Source organism: Erinaceus europaeus, chromosome 4, assembly GCF_950295315.1.
Source record: "Erinaceus europaeus chromosome 4, mEriEur2.1, whole genome shotgun sequence".
Classification (NCBI taxonomy): Eukaryota; Metazoa; Chordata; class Mammalia; order Eulipotyphla; family Erinaceidae; genus Erinaceus; species Erinaceus europaeus.
In genome coordinates this window covers 59,394,161-59,415,782 of record NC_080165.1, presented here as the reverse complement: position 1 = coordinate 59,415,782, position 21,622 = coordinate 59,394,161, and the positions used below count along the sequence as shown (strand labels likewise).

Sequence of the window (21,622 nt, the reverse complement as noted above, 5' to 3'; positions counted from 1 at the left end):
TCTTCCAAGGTTTCTGGCCTTCTTGGAAGCAGTACAAGAGAAACTTCCTAATTGGAAAGGAGTTGCAATGCACAGTAATGGAGAGCCAGGCTGGGAATTAAGTGAGCTGCACCTTCCTGCACCCTTTACCCTCGAGTTCAGGGCAAGCAACATAAATCCAGTTCAACACTGCACATGGAAGGAGTCTTCCAGCCACAGGCTGCCTGCCCTTGATCTTGGCTTTCCCACCACATCCATCGTTGTCTGCTGCAGGTCTGATCCAGTACTGAGGCAGAAGCCCAAGAGAAGGGGCTTGCTGAAGGGTGGATGGAGAATATAGGGTGGGAGAGTAGCCCAGGGAATACAGCACCTGCCTTGGCCCTGGGTTCTATGATCCTTGGCACCTCAAGAGAGCAACAAAGACAAAACCAGTGGGACTGCACAGAGGTGGGGCAGGGTTTTGCACTCTCTGTGTCTTTCATTGACTCTTAAATAAATAAATGAATAAATAAATTAAGAAAATACTGGGCCAGGAGCCAGGCGGTGGCACACTCAGTTGAGTGCCTATGTTACCATGCACAAGTACTCAGGCTCAAGCCCCCAGTTCCCATCTGCAAGAAGCTTCATGAGTAGTGAAACAAAGCTGCAGCTGTCTCTTTCTTTCTTCCACTCTAACCCCTAGTCCCCTCTCAATTTCTTTCCTATCAAATATAAGAAAAACAAAATACTAACTTAAAAAAATATTGGGCTGGGGAGCTGGTGCAGTGAGTGCAGTATAGGACTTGCATGCTCGAAGTCCAAGGTTCAATTCCTGGCACTACATCTCTACATATGCAGGGACAGTGTGCTCTGTGCTATTTCATTAAAAAAAAAAGTCTTAAAAAAAAAAAGATTGGGGCCGGGTGGTAGCACATGCAGTTCAGCGTATATAGTATGAAACACAAGGGTCTGGGCTTGAGCACCGCCCTCAACCTCCACTCCCCATCAAGTGGATGCCTCTCAAGTGGTGGAGCAGGTCTGCAAGTGTCTATCTTTCTCTCTCCCTCTTTATCTTCCCCTCCTCTCTCAATTTCTGTGTCCTATCCAATAAAATGCAAAAGGCCACCAAAAGCAGTGGATTCATTCACCAAGCCCCAGCAATAGCCCTGGTGGCAAAATAATAATAATAATATTTTAAAAAATTGAACAATATTTTGAAATTATGGTTAAGTGTTTGTCTTCTAATTTAGGTATCCCAAAATAAACCCCAGCACTCAGTCCCTCGCTTTTCTAGCTGTTTCTTTTATATAGGAAAGGTTAGTGGTTATGTACTGTAGTGTGGAGACAGGAGGTTCAAACCTCAGCTCTAACACTAGCTAACTATATAATCTGTCAATGTTTTGTGCCTCCTTTTCCTCACCTGTACTTGGTATACAGTTCTATTACTTCATGTAATATTCTGAAGGTTAAACCAGTTACTGTATGCAAAGCTCTGAGAAGAGCTTACAGCATAGAATAAGTGCTCGATAAGCAGTTACCATTGTCATAGGGTCACATGTGGGGGAAAAATGTTAACCTGGACTCTGGGCACTATTTTTAGATCTAGAACAAATGACAAAGTTTCGTTGTGCCCACTTCCTTCTAACAAGATCATGCACCTCATTTGTGAACTTTGTTCATTCTGATACACTGCCAAAAACACCCTTTACACCCTTCCTAGGAAGAAAGCAGGACAAGTCCCGGCATCGCTGTTTTAACATGAGTTGAGGAACATGGACTGGAGGAAAGAGGAGATGGCCCTGCCACTGTACTCTTCCAGGCTCTCTGTATTCTCCGGGATCCTTCTCCACATACTCGGAGGAACCTCATCAGCACCCACTCGGAGAGGGCCCCCTCTTAGTCACCCCATCCTCCCAAGCAGGGCCAGCCTACGTTCTCATGCTGCATGTGCTTCAGCAGTAGCAGCTCCCGATAGGCCCTCTTGGCAAAGATCTCAGACTGGAAGGGCCGGCTCAGCTTCTTGATGGCCACCTTCTCCCCTGTCCGCTTGTCGATGGCAGAGCTGTGGGGACACCGGTAGGTCAGCAGGCGCTGCAGCTCTCTTCCCCAGCAATGCCCACTCCAGATGTTGGGTGCCACGTTTACCCAAATCCCCCTTGACTGGGAGGTCAGGCTGCAGAGGAGGTGATACCCACCACCTGGAATGTGGGGGAGCAGCCAGAACCAAGAGGAGGAGTGAGGGGAGGGAACAGGGAGAACCAGAAGAGGCTTAGGCACTGCACAAGATACTAGTAACAGGGTCCAGAACCTGGAGGGAGGGAGTCTCACTGTGTGCAACTTAGCAAGTCACTTCTCCCTCCGGGGATCCCAGTATAAGCCAGGGAGTAACAGCTCAGATGAACTGTAGGGTTCCGATCTTGCACAGGCAGACCCAGCCCTCATTTAAGCCAGAGACCCCACAAAGCCAGCCAGGAAAGTGAGATGGTGCCTTGGGTGGCCTGCCTGCCACAGCCCAGACTGCTGGCTGCCCCCCACCCCATTCCAGAGCCCAGTCCAGGGGAGCGAGGGACTCCCAAGCCCGCGGGGTGCTGGACTTTGGGGTCCTCAGTCAAGGTAGGGGCGCGGCCTCGAGCAGGTGGGTCACCCAAGACCGCTCCCGGAAGGGCCTCCTGGCGGGAGCTGGGGGGCGCTAGTGTGAAGGCTCCACCTGGAGGAGCCGGGCTCCCCGACGGCCCGGGCCCCCGCGCCCCCCAGCGGCCGCGGGGTATTGGGGGGTCTCACCACACGGCGCCATAAGCCCCGCTGCCGACGTGCGTCGGGGACACGTAGGTCTTGGGCAGCTCCCAGGCGGTCTTGTTGACGTCCTGCTTGTAGAAGCCCTTTTTCCGGGTAAGGCTCATCCCGGGCACTCAGTCGCGGCAGCCCCAGCACGGCGGCTCGGTTCCCGGCCCAGGGCTGCCCGCGCTCCCGCCCAGCCCTCGCCGCGCTCCTCCCCCGGGGGGCGGGGTCGGCCGCGTCCCACCTGTCCGCTCGCCCAGGTGCGCCCGCGCCGCCACGCCCGGGCCTGCCCGACACCCCGCGGGGAGCCGTCGCCGCCGCGGCCCGGGCGGGAGTGGGGTCCCCAGGCGGCTGTCGCAGGATCCCCGGGCTCCTGCCTAAAGCAGCCCAGCGCGGGATTGGAAGGTCTCCCTGGAGATTTTAAGGATAATTTTTTAAATTAGTATTATGGCAAGTTTCCAGCATCCACAGAAGTAAGCAAAGTAGTAGCCCAAGTGCGTCTCACATTTCGATGTGCATATGAATCCCCATGGGGATTTTATTTTATTAAAATACAGGTTCTGGGGCTGGCAAAATAGCTCATCTGGGCAGTGCATTTGCTTTGTTTTGCTGGGGGAGACCCAAATTTGAGCCCCGTCGCCAGTGCTGTGGAGGAAGCCTTGGTACTGGGGTACCTTTCCCTGCGTCTCTGTTTGAAAACAGCCAATCCTGGGAGTGGTGAAGCCCCGTGGTGATCACAGAAAAGATAAATAGATGAAATACCGATTCTGGTGGCTGGAGCAATAGTGGTATTACTCACGACTTATATGCTTGAAGCTCAAGATGTGATCCCTGGTACTTTATGATCTCTCCTCTCCTCTTCTCTTTATTTCATGAAAGATATAATCAGATTTTTTTATTTATTAATGTCAGAGGCAGGAAGGGAGAGAACCAGAGCATCATTCTGTCACATGAACTGCTAGGGACTGAATTTAGGACCTCATGCTTGAGAGTCCAAAACTTTATCCACTGGCTGCCTCCTACATAAAGAAATCCATTTTTATAAGTATTTAATTTATTGGCTAGAGACAGAAAGAAACAAAGATGGAAGCGAGAGGTAGGGAGAAAGGCAGACAACTGCAGCACTGCTTCACAGCTTGTGAAGCTTCCCCCCACTCCTCAAGTTGTGATGGAGGACTTGAACTCCAGAGCCCTCTCATCTGGGAGCTGGGCCCCACCCCAAACCTGAACCAGGCTCTGCAATTCACAGTATTTGAATAAAAAGTTGTTTTTTTTTTTTATCAGGCTAGGTGGTGGTGTACATGGTTGAGAGTACATGTTACTGTGAGCAAGAAATGGAGTCCATTTTTACAGGTAAAATCTATTAATGGTAGTCATATCCACTCTCAGGTCCAGGTTCACATTTCCAGTTTTGAGCACAGTGCTTGCTAGGGTCCTAATGCCCCATGACAGTAATGATAAGCTAGGACTTTCTGCCACCTGGTCCTGGTGGCTTGTACAACTTGAAGAAAATTCTGTGCTCAAATTCAATTACAGAGTCATCTAACGAACATTGTGTGTGGGGAGGCAGTGAATGACCTCTAGAGATCCAGATTTCTGGCCTCACTTGTGCTACCCTTCCCTACCTGGTCTGGGGATGGCACTGTGAAAGGAGTGGGACCACTTGCTTTATTCTGTGAAAGAGAGTGCAATAGGGAAAGGAAATTGCTTTTGCCTTGTGACAAACTGGGGGTCCTCACTAGATAATCAGTAGGTACCCAGACCTATACCACAAGCCCGCCCACACAGACCTATAGCCTCAGGCACAGCTTGATAGTGCTGGAACCCCACAGAAATGCCAACCAGGGGGGCCGGGTGGTGGTGCACCTGGTTGAGTGCACATGTTACAGTGCACAAGGACCCAGGTTCGAGCCTCCAGTCTCTACCTGCAGGGGGAATGCTTTGCAAGTGCATAAGCAGTGTTGCAGTGTCTGTCTCTCCCTTGCTATCACTCCCTTCCCTCTCGATTTCTGGCTGTCTCTATCTAGTAAATAAAATAATACAGATAATAAAAAATAAAATAAAATAAAAAAATGCCAACCAGGAAAGGCTCCCATCTTGCTGTTATTGTGCACACAGTGCGATATTGAGAACTGTGTGGAGAATAAATGGAAGGGGCCAGGCAGTAGTGCATCCAGTGAAGTGCACATAGCATTATATGCACAAGGACCAGCACAAGGACCCGGTTGGAGCTCCTGCTCCCCACCTGCAGTAGGGATGCTTCACAAATGGTGAAGCAGATGTGAAGGTGTCTATCTTTCTTCCTCTCTATCTCCCTCGCCCCCTCTTGATTTCTCTTTGTCCTATGAAATAAAATAGGAAAAAGGAAAAAAATGTCCACCATGAGTGGTGGATTCACAGTGCCAGGACTGGGCTCTGGCAACAACTCTGGAGGCAAAAAGGAGGAGGAGGAGGAGGAGGAGGAAGAGGAGGAGGAGGAGAAGGAGGAAAAGGAGGAAGAGGAGGAGGAAGTGAAAAAAGGAGGAGGAGAAGTAGGAGAAAGGAACAGGAGGAGGAAGAGGAGGAGGAAGAAGAAGAAGAAGATGAGGAAGAGGAGGAGGAACAGGAGGAGGAGGAACAGGAGAAAGAGGAGGAATTGTTTGCCCATTAGAAGTGACACAATATTTATGTAATGAACACTTGGGTTTGCCATGTGCCCATCATTATTCCAAGTGTTTTACTAATACAACTCCCTGAATCTTGGTTAGAGGCTTGTGAGTCAGTGTTATTATGATCTTCATTTTAGAGATGAGGAAACTGAGGTACAGAGAGGTGAAGTAACATGTTAAAGGTCACACAGATGGTTAGCTACAGAGATGGGTTGAAGAAGATACCTCAGCCGGGTGCTGGAGTCCTCACTCTCAGCTCCAAGGCAATGCAGTATCTTTAGGTTGAGAGGTATTGCCCCTTATAGAAATCAACTGCATTTCAAACACTTGGTTCCCCCACATCCTGAGAACATGTCTTTTGGTCAGGCTAGGTGTCCCTCTGTATGTTCTGTTCATCCTCTCCTGTGCCTTACTCCATACTCCAGCCCTCAACCCTCCGAGAGTGAAAAGCAAGGATAAGTAACTGGGAGGGTATCGGAATCCAGAACTTTGATGTTGGCTGTGCCAAGGGAAGGCACCCTGATTCTAAATTGGGGAGAGGTCCTGGGAGCCAGCATTCATGACAAGGCACAGGCAAGAAAGTAGATCTGGAGGCTTTAGTTTCCTTCTGGGCTGAGGATAACTTAATCAGGGCTTGCAGGGGTAGAGCTTCTCTGCTGTATGTCTCCAAGACCTGAGCATGGTGGAACTGGGCCAGGGCAGTGCTTGTTGCCCAAGTGGGTGCAATCTTGCCTGAGCTGGCCACTCAGGCTGTGGCTCCAGACACCTGTTAAGCAATGGTCAGGAAGTGACTCAGACCTCAGCCTCTGCTGACACTGACCCTTCCTCCGGCCTATGTTTACAGGGCAGCCAGGCAGACTTAAAGAGAAGTGTCTTACAGGATTCAGGCAGAGAAGTCAGAAAAGGAGGTCAGGACCACTGAAGAGGTCCTGGGTGCCCCTCCCACATGCTCGTGTTCTCTCTGAGGTCCCAAATTTTCTGCTTTCCTTCACAGACACTGCCCAGTGCTGTCATGCTGGGGACTGTCATATTAACAGGCAGGGGTTTTAAAAAAACCTATTTTATTTTATTTTATTTTTGTTGCCAGGGACTTCACCAATCCAGGCTGACTTTTTCAAATAGAAATAGACTTAGTGTAAGGCATCAGAGCAAAAGATGCTGGGGGAAGCAGGGCAGGAAGGGGACTAGGTCAGTGCTTTGGGGTTCTGGTATGTGAAGATGGAAAAGCACCCAAGTTGGGGGTAAGAGTGTTTTGTGTGCATCTGTCATGGAGATATAAGACATACTGTCAACAACTATATTAACCATTACAGGTAACCATTAACCCTTCAATAAAATAATAAAAGGAAAAGAACAAAAGGAGAGAAACAGAGACTCAGAAGGTGGTGCAGTGAATAAATTGTTAGACCCTTAAGCATAGGGCCTTGATTTTAATTCTTGGCAACACACATATGCCAGGTTGGTGCTCTGGTTCTCTCTTCCTCTTTATTTCTTTCTTGTTAATACTTTTTTAAGAGACACACAGAGAAGGACACTATGGCACCAAATCTTGCTCCAATGCACTAGGGGTGAGGCTTGAACCTGGGTCATACATATGGTAAAGCAGCACACTATCAAGTGTTGTGTTTGTTTGTTTGCCACGAGGGTTAATGCTGGGGCGCAGTACCTATACTGCCAGTTCTTAGCAACATCGCCCCACCAGATATTCTCCGGGATGCAGCATCATCTAAGTTCATTTCCCACGTCTACGCTAGACTGGACCTGCCAATATACGCGGATATCTTCGCCCACCCTGTCCAACGCTTGACGTCTCGTCACCCAATCTGGTCCCCTACGCCTACACTGAACCTCTCTGTTCCAGTCTCTTGGAAACAGAGTTGGCAGTCAGCTGAGGTAAAGAACAAACACCTCATCACAGTCCCCTGCAAGCGTCAACCCGGCTTTGACCTAGCACGTTATGATTGGGCCCTCCTCAATCGCTATCGAACAGGCCATGGCCGGTGCGCCGCTATGTTCCATCGCTGGGGAGCCAGAGATGACCCGAACTGCCCCTGCGGCTCCAGACAGACTATGACCCACATAGTCAATGACTGCCACCTCTCCAGATTCAAAGGAGGTCTCGAAACTTTACATCAGGCTCAACCTGATGCTGTTGACTGGCTACGGAAGAAGGGCAAACGCTAGAAGAAGAAGAAGTACCTATACAGTTCCACAACCCCTGACAGTCACTGTCCTCTTCTTCCTCCTCCTTCTCCTTCTTCTATTCTTCCTCCTCATTCTTTTTGATGGAGGGTGACAGAAAAAGGTAGTGAGAAGAGGACACACCTGCAGTATTCCTCCACTGTTTGTAAACCCTCCTCCCCTACAGGTGGGGGGCCAGGAGCTTGAACCCAAGTCCTTGTGCATGGTAATGTGTGTACTCTATTGCGTGAGCCGCCACCCAGCTACTAGGTGAGTTATTTTGCCAGCCCCAAACCAACTTTGGAATGAAACTTGCATTTCTTTTTTTGCCTCCAGGGTGATTGCTGGAGCTCAGTGCCTACACCACGAATCCACTGCTCTCGGAGGCTTTTTTTTTCCCCTTTTTGTTGCCCTGGTTGTTTTATCGTTGTTGTGGTTATTATTGTTGTTGTTATTGATGTCATTGTCATGGATAGGACAGAGAGAAATGGAGAGAGGAGGGGAAGACAGAGAAGGGAGAGAAAGATAGACACCTGCAGACCTGCTTCACCACCTGTGAAATGACCCCCCTGCAGATGGGTAGCCAGGCACTCAAACCGGGATCCTTACACCGGTCCCTGTGCTTTGCGCCATGTGCACTTAACTCACTGGGCTACTGCCCCACGCCCGAGACCTACATTTCTATCCTAACTCCACCATTACCACTGCAGTTCCCTCTTCACGTTTGAGTTTCTGTGTCTTCCTGTTGTGGCTTGGTGGTCTTCAGGGCTACCAGAGGAGAATCGGGGATGAACTGAATGAGTCCTAGACTCTAGTCAGGATTGGTAGAGAAGTTTATTACTCAACTATGCAAGCAGTTTATTAAGCAAGCAGTTTATCAGCAAGCAAGGCATATTCTGAAGACCTCAAAGCAGATCTAACTCAAAGAGAGTGACAGGCCCTGGGGTGGAGTTTTTACAATCTCTTTTATATTTTTAATTTTGAGCCCCCTTCCCTTTTTGTGACCAGGGCTAAGAGTCATAGCATTATCCTGATATGGGATGAAATGTGCCAACACCACAAGCACAGCAGGCATGTTGTGGTATTAGATTCTGTTATGACCCAGGACTGCTGCTACCACAAGGGTGAGTTGCTGTTTTTGCAAGGTGCTCTCATGGCTACTCAAGGTATGCTCAGATTCAAGCCAACAGGCAGCTGGCAGCACTGACCTTGATTGCAGGCTCCACCTATAGCTAACCCCAGCAGCTTCAGCGTCCCCTACAGTCACAAAAGCACAGCTTGTAAGACGGAAATGATGTTAAAGGACGACATGTATTTAAAGAGTTCTGTGCAGGTTTCATTCCAAATGTGGTGTAACAACAAGCTAGCAGGGTAGTTAAGGCAAGGCCTCCAACCCAGCCACAGATCATCAGAAGTATCTCGTGGGTGAATGTGTTGGGCTTATGGCTTGTCACAGCATGGACAGGCATAACCAGTGGAGACTGTGGGACAGCCAGGAAGAGGACATTGGAAAGGACTCCCTAGAAGGTTTGAGTCAATGTTGGGTGATTTGGTGGAGGGTTTGGGCAGGCAGGACTTTGTTCTGGACTAGGTGCCATCAGGAATCTGAGCTAATTCTGTGATTCTGTATCTTAATAAGCCTTGTCAAGAAGGAGGGGCCAATTGAATGAGGCAAGAGCATATTCAGTAAAGAAGTAACTCTTTTTCAGCCACCAGGTTCCAGATGCTACCATGATGCCAACCAGACTTTCCTGGGCAGATGACCCCACCAATGTGTCCTGGAACCCCGCTTCCCCAGAGTCCCACCCCATGAGGGAAAGAGAGACAGGCTGGGAGTGTGGATCTACCTGTCAACGTCCATGTTCAGTGGGGAAGCAATTACAAAAGCCAGACCTTCAACCTTCTGCACCCCATAATGACTCTGCATCCATACTCCCAGAGGGTTAAAGAATAGGAAAGCTATCAGGAAGGGGATGGGATATGGAGCTCTGGTGGTGGGAACTGTACTTGCCTTATCCTCTGGTCTTGTCAGTGTTTCCATTTTACAAATAAATAAATTTTTTTAAAAAGAAGTAGCCTTAGGGTCTGGTGAAATAGCTCACTTGGATAGTACGCTGCTCTGTCATCCAGGTTAAAGTCCAGTCACCAGTGCATTGAAGGAAGCTTTGGTGCTATGGTCTCTTCCACTCTCTCTCTCTGCCTCTCTACTTATCTATATCCAAATAATAAGTGAGAAAATTAATGAAGTAACCTTTGTTCAGATCAGCAAGGTAGGGGATTGTCTTGGCCATTTTTGTGGTTTGGATGATCATGTTTGTGTCACACATGATTGCAGAGTGGTCTTGCTTTAGTCTGCATGCATCATGGTCACAAATGACCTTGTCTGTGTTCAACAGGAGTGCATCAAACCTCAGAGCGATACCAAGGTTTGGCTGACAGAATCCACTGCTACACTCAGGTCCAGAGGCACTCAGTAATTTTTCCAAAGTCCCACACGTTTAGGAAAGTGGTAGACATGGTATCCAAACCTGGTGCTCATTCATTCCAGAGTCTAAAGACATTAGATAGACAGCTCAATTGACTGGAGCCGTCTGAGGGTCTGAGAAGTGGCAGTAGTTGTAGCATTATCTTGCTATCTAGGATGTAAGTCTTGGGAGGGGTCTGCCAAACCCCATGTTTCTGAGGTCTAGTAATTGGCTCCTTAAAAACGGAGACAAAAGTAGGGGAGTCAGGTGGTAGTGCAGTGGGTTAAGCGCAGGTGGCGCAAAGCACAAGAACCGGCATAAGGATCCCGGTTCGAGACCCGGCTCCCCACCTGCAGAGGGGTTGCTTCACAGGTGGTGAAGCAGGTCTGCAGGTGTCTGTCTTTCTCTCCCCCTCTTTCTTCCCCTCCTCTCTCCATTTCTCTCTGTCCTATCCAACAACGACAACATCAATAACCACAACAATAAAACAAGGGCAACAAAAAGGAATAAATTAAAAAGTGTAAAATTTTTTTTAAAAACTGTGACAAAAGCAACACATGATTATGAGGTTGGTTGTCATGCCGCCCATCCTGGCCAGGCAGAATCCTTTTTCTCATTCTTTTGACATTTGCTGGCTGAGGTTCTGCTTTGTGCTAGGAACTGGGGATGTAACATTAGAGCAACAGATAAAAATCCTTGCTGAATAAGGGCCAGCAAAATAGCTCACTGGATAGTGTGCTGCTTTGCCATGTGTATAACCTGCCCCACCACATTGGAGGAGTCTTTGGTGCTATGTTCTGTGCCGTGAAGAAAATATGGCAGAGTAGACATGTAAGAGCTCCTTTAGATGGGAGAAGGAGGGTGTCAGTGAGGTCTGGCTTAGGAGGTGACATTGAGCAGCACCTGCATGGCCAAGCAAGTGGAGCTTGCTGATGGAAGAGCACCTGCCTTTCAGACTTTCCACTCTGCCCCCACATCTAGCCCCACACAACAGGATGCTCAGGCCTCTCACCTCCGAGTGGTACCTACCTTCCACCCCCAGCTCTCCCTGTCCAGGGGCCCATCTCAGAGCACCAAACTGGTCTCTGGACACTTAAGAGGTGCCTAGCAGCTCCTGTGTGACTTTGGTCTTCATGAGCTCTGACCACAACCTCTGCCCTTCCTTGGGCTTGGGGCTGGTCAGCAGAACAGCACTCTCAAGAGCAAAATAGCAGGCTCCTGCCTTCTCACATACACCTCTCAACTTTTGGAGCTTTGCCTCAGCTGCCCCCACTCCTGGATCACTCCTACCTCTTCCTCTCTACTGGCCTTGAGTTTGGGCTCCCCTCTGGTGGGGGATGGAGCTAAGCAAGGACCTGCCAGAGGGGACCTTCTGACCCAGCCTTCTGGCTTTATCTCTTATTTATTTATTTATATTTGATAGAGACAGAAACTGAGGAGGGGGATATAGAGACAAAGAGACAGAGAGACACCTGCAGCCCTGCTTTACCACTTGTGAAGCTTTCCCCTTGCAGATGGGGACCAGGGGCTTGAACCTGGGTCCCTGTGCACTGTAATGTGTGCACTTAGCCAGATGCACCACCGCCTGGCCCCTGGCTTTATCTCTTTACCCAACTCAGCTCTGCACTACACTTCCCTCTTCACTTCACTCACTTTGCTCCCACCCCTGCCACCCCCCAGCCTGCAAGGCAGCCCTATGACCCAGTCCTGTGCAGATGTGGCTCCAGGGGGGTGCCTGGGGACACTCAGCAATGCAGAAGCCTCTGCTCCATTCATCATAATTTAAATTATTGTGTTCCCTGGGAAATGACCACCTCCACCATTGGGCAGATGACTGAGGAGGTGAAGACAGCATCTTTGTCACTACTGCACCCTGATACAGAGTGTACCCCTCAGTAGGTGTTCACCAAATGCTCAGTGAGCTTCTTCATGGTTAAAAGGGTAGAACAAAGCTCATTTATCCAGGGAGGTGGAAAGCTTTAATAGGACTATGGACTCGAAGGTGCAGCACTGTGCAAGATGCTCCAGTCCTTCAGTACGGCTCTGATGTCACTTCCTCTGAGAGTCCTCCCTGACCCCATTAAAAGCTATCTCCCACCTGCATAACTTGGCCTCATTTCCCTCAAACTTCAACCGACCTCTCAGTTTATATAATCTTATCTGTTAGCTTCTGTTACAAGGGCAGGTTTGCAAGTGGAGGGGCTCTGTCAGTTCACTGCTTAATCCTAGGTGCCTAGACTAGAGCCTAGCATGCAGTCACAGTGCTGCCTGTGTAGCAGGGGCTTTATAAATGGAAGTCATTGCTACTTCTGCTCTTTGCTGCTGAGAAGTTAACAGAACCATGCTCAGGGTGGTCCCAGCCCAAACCACCTGCCCAACAACAGAGATGGGATCCTTGCTCTGCCTGGGCTCCTGTTTTCCTCACCCCCAGGCTGGGAGGCTGTGTACCTCAAGGCCACCTGGACAGCCTGCCCTTTGGGCAGAGGTCGTGGGGCTACCGACTCCACACCTCCTATACAAACATCCAACACTGGGACACCTGGCTCCTCCCCAGGGGCCTCACAGTCCTAGTTGGGGAGCAAAGAAATCCAGGGAACATTAGTATTGGTACCTGCCATAGCAGAGACCTGGCCACTGATTCTAGTTTTGTCTCTGGTTTACTATGTGGCCTTAAGTATACCACACTGCCTCTCCAGGTACTTTCTATGTGTTTAATAAATATTGATAGAGCACTAATTACTTGACAAAAATTATTCCAATAATTTATTTTATTATTTTAAAAAATATTTATTATTTATCCCCTTTTGTTGTCCTTGTTGTTTTTTATTGTTGTAGTTATGATTGATGTCGTTGTTGTTGGATAGGACAGAGAGAAATGGAGAGAGGAGGGGAAGACAGAGGGGGAGAGAAAGACAGACACCTGCAGACCTACTTCACCACTTGTGAAGCAACTCCCCTACAGGTGGGGAGCCGGGGGCTTGAACCTGGATCCTTATGCCGGTCCTTGTGCTTTGCACCACCTGCGCTTAATCCGCTGCACTACCGCCTAACTCCCTTATTTTATTATTTTTAAATCATTTTCATTTATTTATTTTTAATATTTTCTTTCTCTATTCATTTTTTGATAAAGACAGAGAGAAAGGGCGGGGGAAGATAGCATAATGGTTATGCAAAGAGACTCTCATGTCTGAAGCTCCAAAGTTCTAGGTTCAAACCCCCATACCACTATTAGCCAGAGCTGAGCAGTGCTCTGGTTAAAAAAAAGGGAGGGGGGGGGTCTGCTGCAGCACTGCTTTACACTGCTGGTGAGGCTTTCCCCCTGCAGGTGGGGACCAAGAGCTTAAACCTGGGTCCTTGAACATGGTAATGTATGTGCTCAACTGAGTGTGCCAGTACCGAAAGCCCATTTTATTATTTGTTAAAAGAAGTATTTATTTATTTGGGAGAGAGAAAGAACCAGAGCATCAATCTGGAAAATGTGATGCAGGGGTTCACACTCAGGACCTCAGGCTTGTGAGTCCAGTGCCCTATCCACTGTTCCACCTCCTGGGCTGCTATTTCAGTAAGTTGAATATAACTTAGTTCTTTTAGAAACCCAATGAGAGAGGTCACTAACATCCTCATTTTACATATGGCAAAAGGTGGCATAGAGAAATGAAGTAACTTGCCTAAGGTTACTGAACCAGGCCTATGAAGGGCCAGCCTTTTCCAATTAAGAATCTAAATTGTCTTTGGGTAGTGGTACCTCCATTATTTGGCCATACACCCATTTTCCTGAAGGTTTCATTTGGCTTCCAGAAACAAGACTTTCCTTCCTGACCTTCAACAAATCTAATGACTGAATCCCTTTACTTCCAGAAGCCACAGTCAGTGCTCTGCTGGAAAACTCGTGCCAGGGGCCCCCACCATACAGTGCTTGTCAGTTTCTGTGCTAAGTGTTACCATGACAGCCAAGTTCAGTTGACCCACCTGACTCACTAAACTTAGAGTTGATAATTGATGCATAAAGGTAACACTCGGAGTCATACTCCTGTCAGCCCAAACAAAGGGGTAGCAAGGAGATTGAGTGGAGACTGAGTCAGGGACACTTGAGAACAACTCAACCCCTGGCCCCTTGAATCTGGGGGCTGGACATCCCTTATCAATGACTTCATCCTGTCTCATAGGCCCCATCTTCACACTTTCCTGAAGCTCTCCTTGACCTGGAGAGAAGGAGGTGGAGATAGGGGTGGAGGTGGGGGGATCTGGCTAGATCTAGAGATCTGGCTTCGGCTGCCTAGGGAGGGTATACCTGTTGGGCAGCTGGAGTGCAGCAGATCACAGGCATGCCGTGCCAGGCTGTGACGTATCTTCCTGCTTGGAGCAGTCTTTCCTCCCTCTCATGCCCCAGCCCTGCCAGCTCCCAGCTTCCTCCTGAGGAAATTCAGAACTTCCTAGTCTGCTGGGCCAGGCCTGCCCCTGTCCCAGCCCTGCCTACATTGCTGATCTGAAGTGTCAGTGCTCAGGTGACCTCCATTCTAACCCCCTGCCAAGCATGCCTTACTCATCCCTGTCGCCACACCTTGGTGGGTGCTGGGGCCCTCTGGAATGGCATTCCTCTGCTTTGCCAGGGCTGGGAAAGACTCTCATGCCTGAAGACCTGGATCAGCAGCTCTTCTTCCTCCAGCTGACTTTGCCAGTGCACTCCTCCCAGGGGCTCTTCCCAACTCTGACTCTGGAGTGAGTTATGGAACAACAGCCTTTAGACTCAGTCACTATCAAGCACCTGTGCCTACTGAGCAGTGTGTCATGGCACACTAACTCATTCATCCTGTGTGCTAAGCACCTATCAAGATACAGAGGACACGGAAAGATGCCACAGTCTGTGTCCTCAAGAAGTTCAGACCCCACTGAGTGAGATAGTTAAAAAAAAAAAAAGGAAGAAAGAAAGGAAGAAAGGAAATGCTAACATATACTGTTGCCTGCAGGTGGAAGTGCAAATTCATACACATTATTAGGAGAGTCGTTTTACTATCTTTCATCAAAGTGATGAAAATGTTTATTTAATTGATTCTTATAACCTCACAGCTACCAACCTACATAAAACAGGAACACAGATACTTATCACTGTATTGTTATTTACACCAATAGACATGGTCCCAGCGTTTAAGAGGAAAAAAGTAAAAGAAAAAGATGTGTGTGAACTGACGAAATAGCTCACTTAGTGTACTGCTGCTTTGCCATGTGTGCAACTCAGGTTCAAGCCCAGCCCACATCACATTGAAGAAAGGTTTGGTGCTGTGGTGTCTTTCTTTCTTTCTTTCTTAAGATTTTATTTATTGATTGATGAGAAAGATAGGAGGAGAGAGAGAAAGAACCAGACATCACTCTGGTACATGTGCTGCTGGGGCTTCAACTCAGGACCTCACGCTTGAGAGTCAAGCGCTTTATCCACTGCGCCACCTCCCAGACCACATGTCCACATGTGGTGTCTTTCTTTCTTTCTTTCTTTCTTTCTTTCTTTCTTTCTTTCTTTCTTTCTTTTTCTATCTTTCTTTCTTCCTTCCTTTCTCCCTTCCTTCCTTCCTTCCTTCCTTCCTTCCTATGTCTCTCTCTGTCTTTCTGTTTCCATCTTTAGAAGGTAGTTAGCTCAGAGTGGTAAAGCCCTGGACACTACAAAAACAAGAAAGGAAGTGAGGAAGGGAGAAATAAAGAAAGAGAGAAAGAAAGGAAAAAAAAAAGTAAAATTGAATGAATTATTCCATTTGCAGAGTAGCTGAGGGATCAGTGCATGCTTTTTAAAAAATATTTTATTTTATTTTATTTTATTTATTATTGGATAGAGACAGAGAGAAATTGAGAGGGGAGGGGAAGATAGGGAGAAAGAGAGATACCTGCAGCCCTGCTTCACTACTTGGGAAGCTTTCCCCCTGCAGGTGGGGACCAGGGGCTTTGAACCTGGGTCCTTGCACATTGTAATGTGTAGGCTTAACCAGGTGCACTACCACCTGGCTCCCATGAGTGCACACTTTACCATGCTTAAGGACCCAAGTTCAAACACCCCAGCCACCACTCAAAGTGGAAGCTTCACAAGTAGTGCTGTGGTGTCTCTCCTTTTCTCTCTCACCTCCTATCTGGGAAAAGGGGGGGGGGTAGAAAAAAGTGTGCCAAGAGCAGTGGAACTACACAGGTGCAAAGCCCCAGTAATGCTCTGGGAGGAAACAAAAGTACAGAGTAAGTGTGAAGGGTGACATTCACTTGACTAGTAAGGTAGAGAGAGGGTGGAAGCAGGTCCTCTTTGAGGCAGGTATTATTGAGGCTACTGAATTTTTTTCTACACACGTTAGATATTCACTCATTTCAGATATTATATATAGTAAAATATTATAGATGCTAATAACCCCAATGATGTCAGTGGTTAAAAAATGTAGTTAACACTATGACTCACAGACTGTCCTGAGTCAAACACACTACACTCACTAACTCATTTAATTCTCACCACAACCCTATGAAGAAGGTACTATTTTTTCTAAATATTTTAAAAAAATATTTATTTCCTTTTTGTTGCCCTTAGTTTTAAAAAATTTTTTAATATTTATTTTATTTATTTATTCCCTTTTGTTGCCCTTGTTGTTTTATTGTTGTAGTTATTATTGTTGTCGTTGTTGGATAGGACAGAGAGAAATGGAGAGAGGAGGGGAAGACAGAGAGAGGAAAGACAGACACCTGCAGACCTGCTTCACCGCCTGTGAAGCGACTCCCCTGCAGGTGGGGAGCTGGGGTTCGAACCGGGATCCTTATGCAGGTCCTTGTGCTTTGCGCCACCTGCGCTTAACCCGCTGCGCTACAGCCCGACTCCCGCCCTTAGTTTTTATTGTTGTTGTAGTTATTATTGCTGTTGATGTTGTCGTTGTTGGATAGGACAGAGAGAAATGGAGAGAGGAGGGGAAGACAGAAAGGGGGAGAGAAAGACAGACACCTGCAGACCTGCTTCACCGCCTGTGAAGCGACTCCTCTGCAGGTGGGGAGCCGGGGTCTCGAACCAGGATCCTTACCCTGGTCCTTGTGATTTCGCCAGGTGCGTTTAATCCGCTGCGCTACTGCCCGACTCCCCCATTTTCTAAATATTTTTATATTTATTTATTTTCCCTTTTGTTGCCCTTGTTTTTTGTTGTTGGAGTTGTTATTGATGTCGTCGTTGTTCGATAAGACAGAAATGGAGAGGGGGGAGACAGAGAGGGGGAGAGAAAGACACCTGTAGACCTGCTTCACCACTTGTGAAGCTACTCCCGTGCAGGTGGGGAGGCGAGGGCTCAAACCAGGATTCTTCCGCTGGTCCTTATGCTTTGTGCCACGTGCGATTAACCTGCTGCGCTACCTCCCGACTACTGAAGAAGGTACTATTAATATCTTATTTTACAAATGTGACACGTGAGGCCTGATTATGTGACTTGCTACGGTTTCATTCACTTCAGGTACTGTTAGAGCTGGGATTAGAACATACTTTGTGGGAGTCCGGCGGTAGCGCAGCGGGTTAAGCAGAGGTAGCGCCAAAGCGCAAAGACCGGCATAATGATCCCGGTTTGAGCCCCTGGCTCCCTACCTGTAGGGGAGTCGCTTCACAGACGGTGAAGCAGGTCTGTAGGTGTCTATTTTTCTCTCCCCCTTTACTTCTTCCCCTCCTGTCTCCATTTCTCTCTGTCCTATCCAACAACGACAACATCAATGACAACAACAATAATTACAACAATAAAAACAACAAGGCAACAAAAGTGAATAAATATAAAAAAGAACATACTTTGCCTGGCACTTGGTTACAGAAGCCTCTTTTATGCCATTTCTGTCTCTGTCGTCCCTTTCTGGAGGTGACTACTGTCTTCAAGTTGGCGTTTTTCCTCATATGAGCACTTTACTTAGGCTACATATGCTTGTATCTGGGGAGGGGGAAGAGTCTGCCAGGAGCAGTGCAATCACATAGCTACAAAAATCTCCATAAAGCACTGGCAGCAAAATGAAAGACAGAATAAGTGTGACATTCACTGGATTGCTGGCTCAAGCCAATCCAACTGTATCAAACTAATCATTCTGCAACTTCCTTTTCACTCAAGATTGTTTGTGAGATGTATCTGCATTGATTCAATCTAGTTAAGGGTTTCTCAACATTAGCACCAGTGTTTTGACCAAGATAATTCTGTTTTTTTTCTTTTTCTCTTTGATAGGACAGAGAGAAATTGAGAAAGGAAGGAGAGATAGAGAAGGAGAGAGAAAGATAGTCATCTGCAGACCTGCTTCACTGCTTGTGAAGCGTCCCCCGTGCAGGTAGAGAGTGGGGGCTTGAACCTGGGTCCTTGTGCTTTACCGGATGCACACTGCCCACCCCCTAATTCTTTATTGTGGGTGTTCAGGGTTGTTCTGTGCACTGTAGGATGTTTATTTATTTTAAAAAATATTTCATTTATTTTAGTAAAAGAGAGATACAGAGAGAAAGACCAGAATGTTGTTCAACTCTAGCTTATGATGATCCTGGGTATTGAACCTGAGACCTTGGAGCCTCAAGCATGAAAGTATTTTGCATCACCACTATGCTGTCTCCCCAGCCTTTATGAAGGATATTTAGCAACATTTCTGGTCTCTACCCATGAGATACTAGTAACTTACTTCCCACTACCCATATTTGGTGACAGGCAAACATGTCTCCAAATGGTCTCACTTGTCCTAGGGACAAAGACAATATCAGGGGTGGAGGAAGGCAACTTCATTTTAGTTTTATTGTTGTTTTACTCACTGCTTTGTAATATTTTATTATATGAATGTACGATTTATTTTCCTGATCTATTGCTATACTTTGACTTTTTTCTGTTTCTTTTCTTTTTCATTAACATAGCTGTCTGAGAGCAACTTGAGGACTTTGTGTGTTTGCATGTTACTGAGTGGCCTCCTTAATCTAAATTTGTTTTTTGGGCTGGAGAGACAGCGTAATGGTTATACAAATTGACTTTCATGGCTGAACCTCCAAAGTCCCAAGTTCATTCCCCAGCACCACTATAAGTCAGAGCTGAACAGTGCTCTGGTCTTTCTGTCTCTCTACATAGTCAACGACGGTCACCTCTCCAGATTCAAAGGAGGTCTCGAAACTTTACATCAGGCTCAACCTGACGCTGTTGACTGGCTACGGAAGAAGGGCAAACGCTAGAAGATTAAAATAAAAAATAAAATATTAAACAAATATATATTTGCTGCCAGGGTTATCGCTGGGACTCGGTGTCTGCACTACAAGTCCACAGCTCCTGGAGGCTATTTTTTCCCGTTTGTTGCCCTTGTTGTTATTATTGCTGTTGTTGTTGTTGGATAGGACAGAGAGAAACCGAGAGAGGAGGGGAGAGAAAGACAGACACCTGCAGACCTGCTTCATGCATGAAGCAACCCCCCTATAGGTAGGGAGCCAGGGGCTTGAACCGGCATCCTTAAGAGGGTCCTTGCACTTCATGCCATGTGCACTTAACCCACTGTACCACCACCTGGCCCCCTATAATTTGTTTTTCAATATTTAGAGAAAAATAGAGAGGGAGAGACAGAGAGGAAGAAGAGCAACAGACACCACCATGACATCCGTGGAGTTTCCACTAGTGCCTTCCATGGTGCTCCCATGTGGTTCAGGGATCAAATCCAAGGGGACAGATGAACACACACACACACACACACACACAAATGCACTCCATCAGTTGAGCTATCTTCTAGCCCCCATTCAAGATTTTAAAAAAAGGTTTTTTTTCCTCTTGGGTTGGATGGTGGTCCACCTGATTAAGCATATACATTGCTCTGTGCAATGAATGACCTGGGTTCAAGCCCCCAGTCCTACCTATAGGGAACAGGAAGTTTAGGATGAGATGACTTACAAGTGATTTAAAACATGAGGGAGCTGGGCAGTAGCGCAGTGGGTTAAGCACAGGTGGCACAAAGCATAAGGATCTCGGTTCAAGCCCCCAGCTCCTCACCTGCACGGGAGTCACTTTAAAGGCAGTGAAGCAGGTCTGCAGGTGTCTGTCTTTCTCTCCCCTCTCTGTCTTCCCCTCCTCTCTCCATTTCTCTGTCCTATCCAACAATGATGACATCAATAACTACAACAATAAAAACAAGGGCAACAAAAAGGTTATAAATAAATAAATATTAAAAAAATATGGTAAGTCATTCACTGATAGTCTATTAAGACAGAATTCCTATTGTGGACATGGTCCCATGTTAAGTGATGGGGACATGGTACTTTCTATGACAATCTCTGTCACCAGAAACATACTTAATGTATGCTAAGGGTTTTACTTGCCTAAGGTCATTTAATTATCATAACAATACCATCAGGTTGGTTCACAGAAACTAAGTAATGTGCCCTAGGTTTGACTGACAAAATAGACTGGCATTTGGGCGCAGGCAGATTGGTTCCAGAGTCCTTAACTTTTTTGTTTCTCTTTTTTGAGCAAATGACCAAAACATGAGACGGAGGGTGGGGGGGGGCAGTGCCCCCCAAGAATCAAATGCAGGTGAAAGCAGGAAACAGATAAAAGAGTTAACTAAGCCAAGTTTAGGAATCCTCAGGGAGTCTACAGCCAAACCACACTGAACACACCTGATCTCGTCTGATCTCGGAAGTTAAGCAGGGTCGGGCCTGGTTAGTACTTGGATAAGAGGAATCCTCAGGGAAGATTAACAGAGGGATGTCAACAATTAGTTGGGACAAGTAGATGAAGGTGAAAGCAGGGGTTCTGGGCAGCATGGAGATCATACAGAAAGGAGAAGAAGCGAGAGCACACAATTGACTTTGGACATTCAGAACTTTAACATAAGAGAATGAAAAGGAAGGGGGCAGGTGGTGGTTATGCAGGGACCCAGATTCAAGCCCCCATTCCCCACCTGTAGAAGGGAAGTTTCTTGCATGGTGGTGCTGCAGGTGTCACTATGTCTCTCAAATCCCCCATCTCTATAAATTTAAATACATAGATCAATAATAAATAAATGAAAGGAAGTGTTGAGATACAGCAGGAAAAAGAAAAAAGCACAAATAAGAGGTTGAATGGAGGGAGAAAGCTGCTGGAGATTTCACCAGCTTGTCTCTCCAGAGGACTGGAGGTGCATTTCTACCTGAGATGAGGAAGGAAGCTAAAGACAGGGGGCTGGGATTGGGCATGTGCTAAGTGAGATAAAACACCATGTGCTCAGCTGTGGATGTCAGAGACATTGAAGTCTCTTACCCTTCCCTTCTTTGGACAGTAGCAGTTCACAAGTCTCTAGAGAAGTGCGCAAAAGAATGCATTTTTCAGTGTGTGATTTTCTTTCAAAGATTGAGAAAGGTAGGTCTCTAGTGTTAGGACTGTAAAACTCTGGCACTAGAAATGATCTGATGCCGATACCAGGATGGTCTATTGATTCCAGCCTCGGTTGCAATAGAATATTCAGGTAAGGATGTGAATTGCCTAACATGCAGCATGGATTTTAGTAATATAACCACTTTTCACTATGGAAGGAGGGAAGAGTGGAAGAAGTAAAGGAAGATCGGAGAGTCACATCTGTCTTTTAATGTCACTTTAGACCCCTCTAGTCATCTCGTTTAGGTCAGCAATT

General features: G+C 47.2%; 1 protein-coding gene across 3 annotated transcripts in view; it reads right to left on the bottom strand.

Moving 5' to 3' along the window:
- The window catches only part of LOC103123583 (mitogen-activated protein kinase 13), a 106,151-nt gene that overhangs the window by 7,381 nt on the left and 77,148 nt on the right, over positions 1–21,622 (bottom strand). The window contains exons 1-2 of one of the 3 annotated variants that reach the window (XM_007534244.3): positions 2,740–2,953; positions 1,891–2,020 (exon numbers count right to left, since the gene is read on the bottom strand). The exons of 1 other annotated variant lie outside the window; for it this stretch is intronic. In XM_007534244.3, the coding sequence (XP_007534306.1) occupies positions 1,891–2,020; positions 2,740–2,858 (249 nt within the window). In that variant the 5' untranslated portion in view covers positions 2,859–2,953. Of the gene's footprint in view, positions 1–1,890; positions 2,021–2,739; positions 2,954–21,622 lie in introns of those variants that run through there. One more of the 3 variants, XM_060189699.1, reaches the window with a different exon arrangement.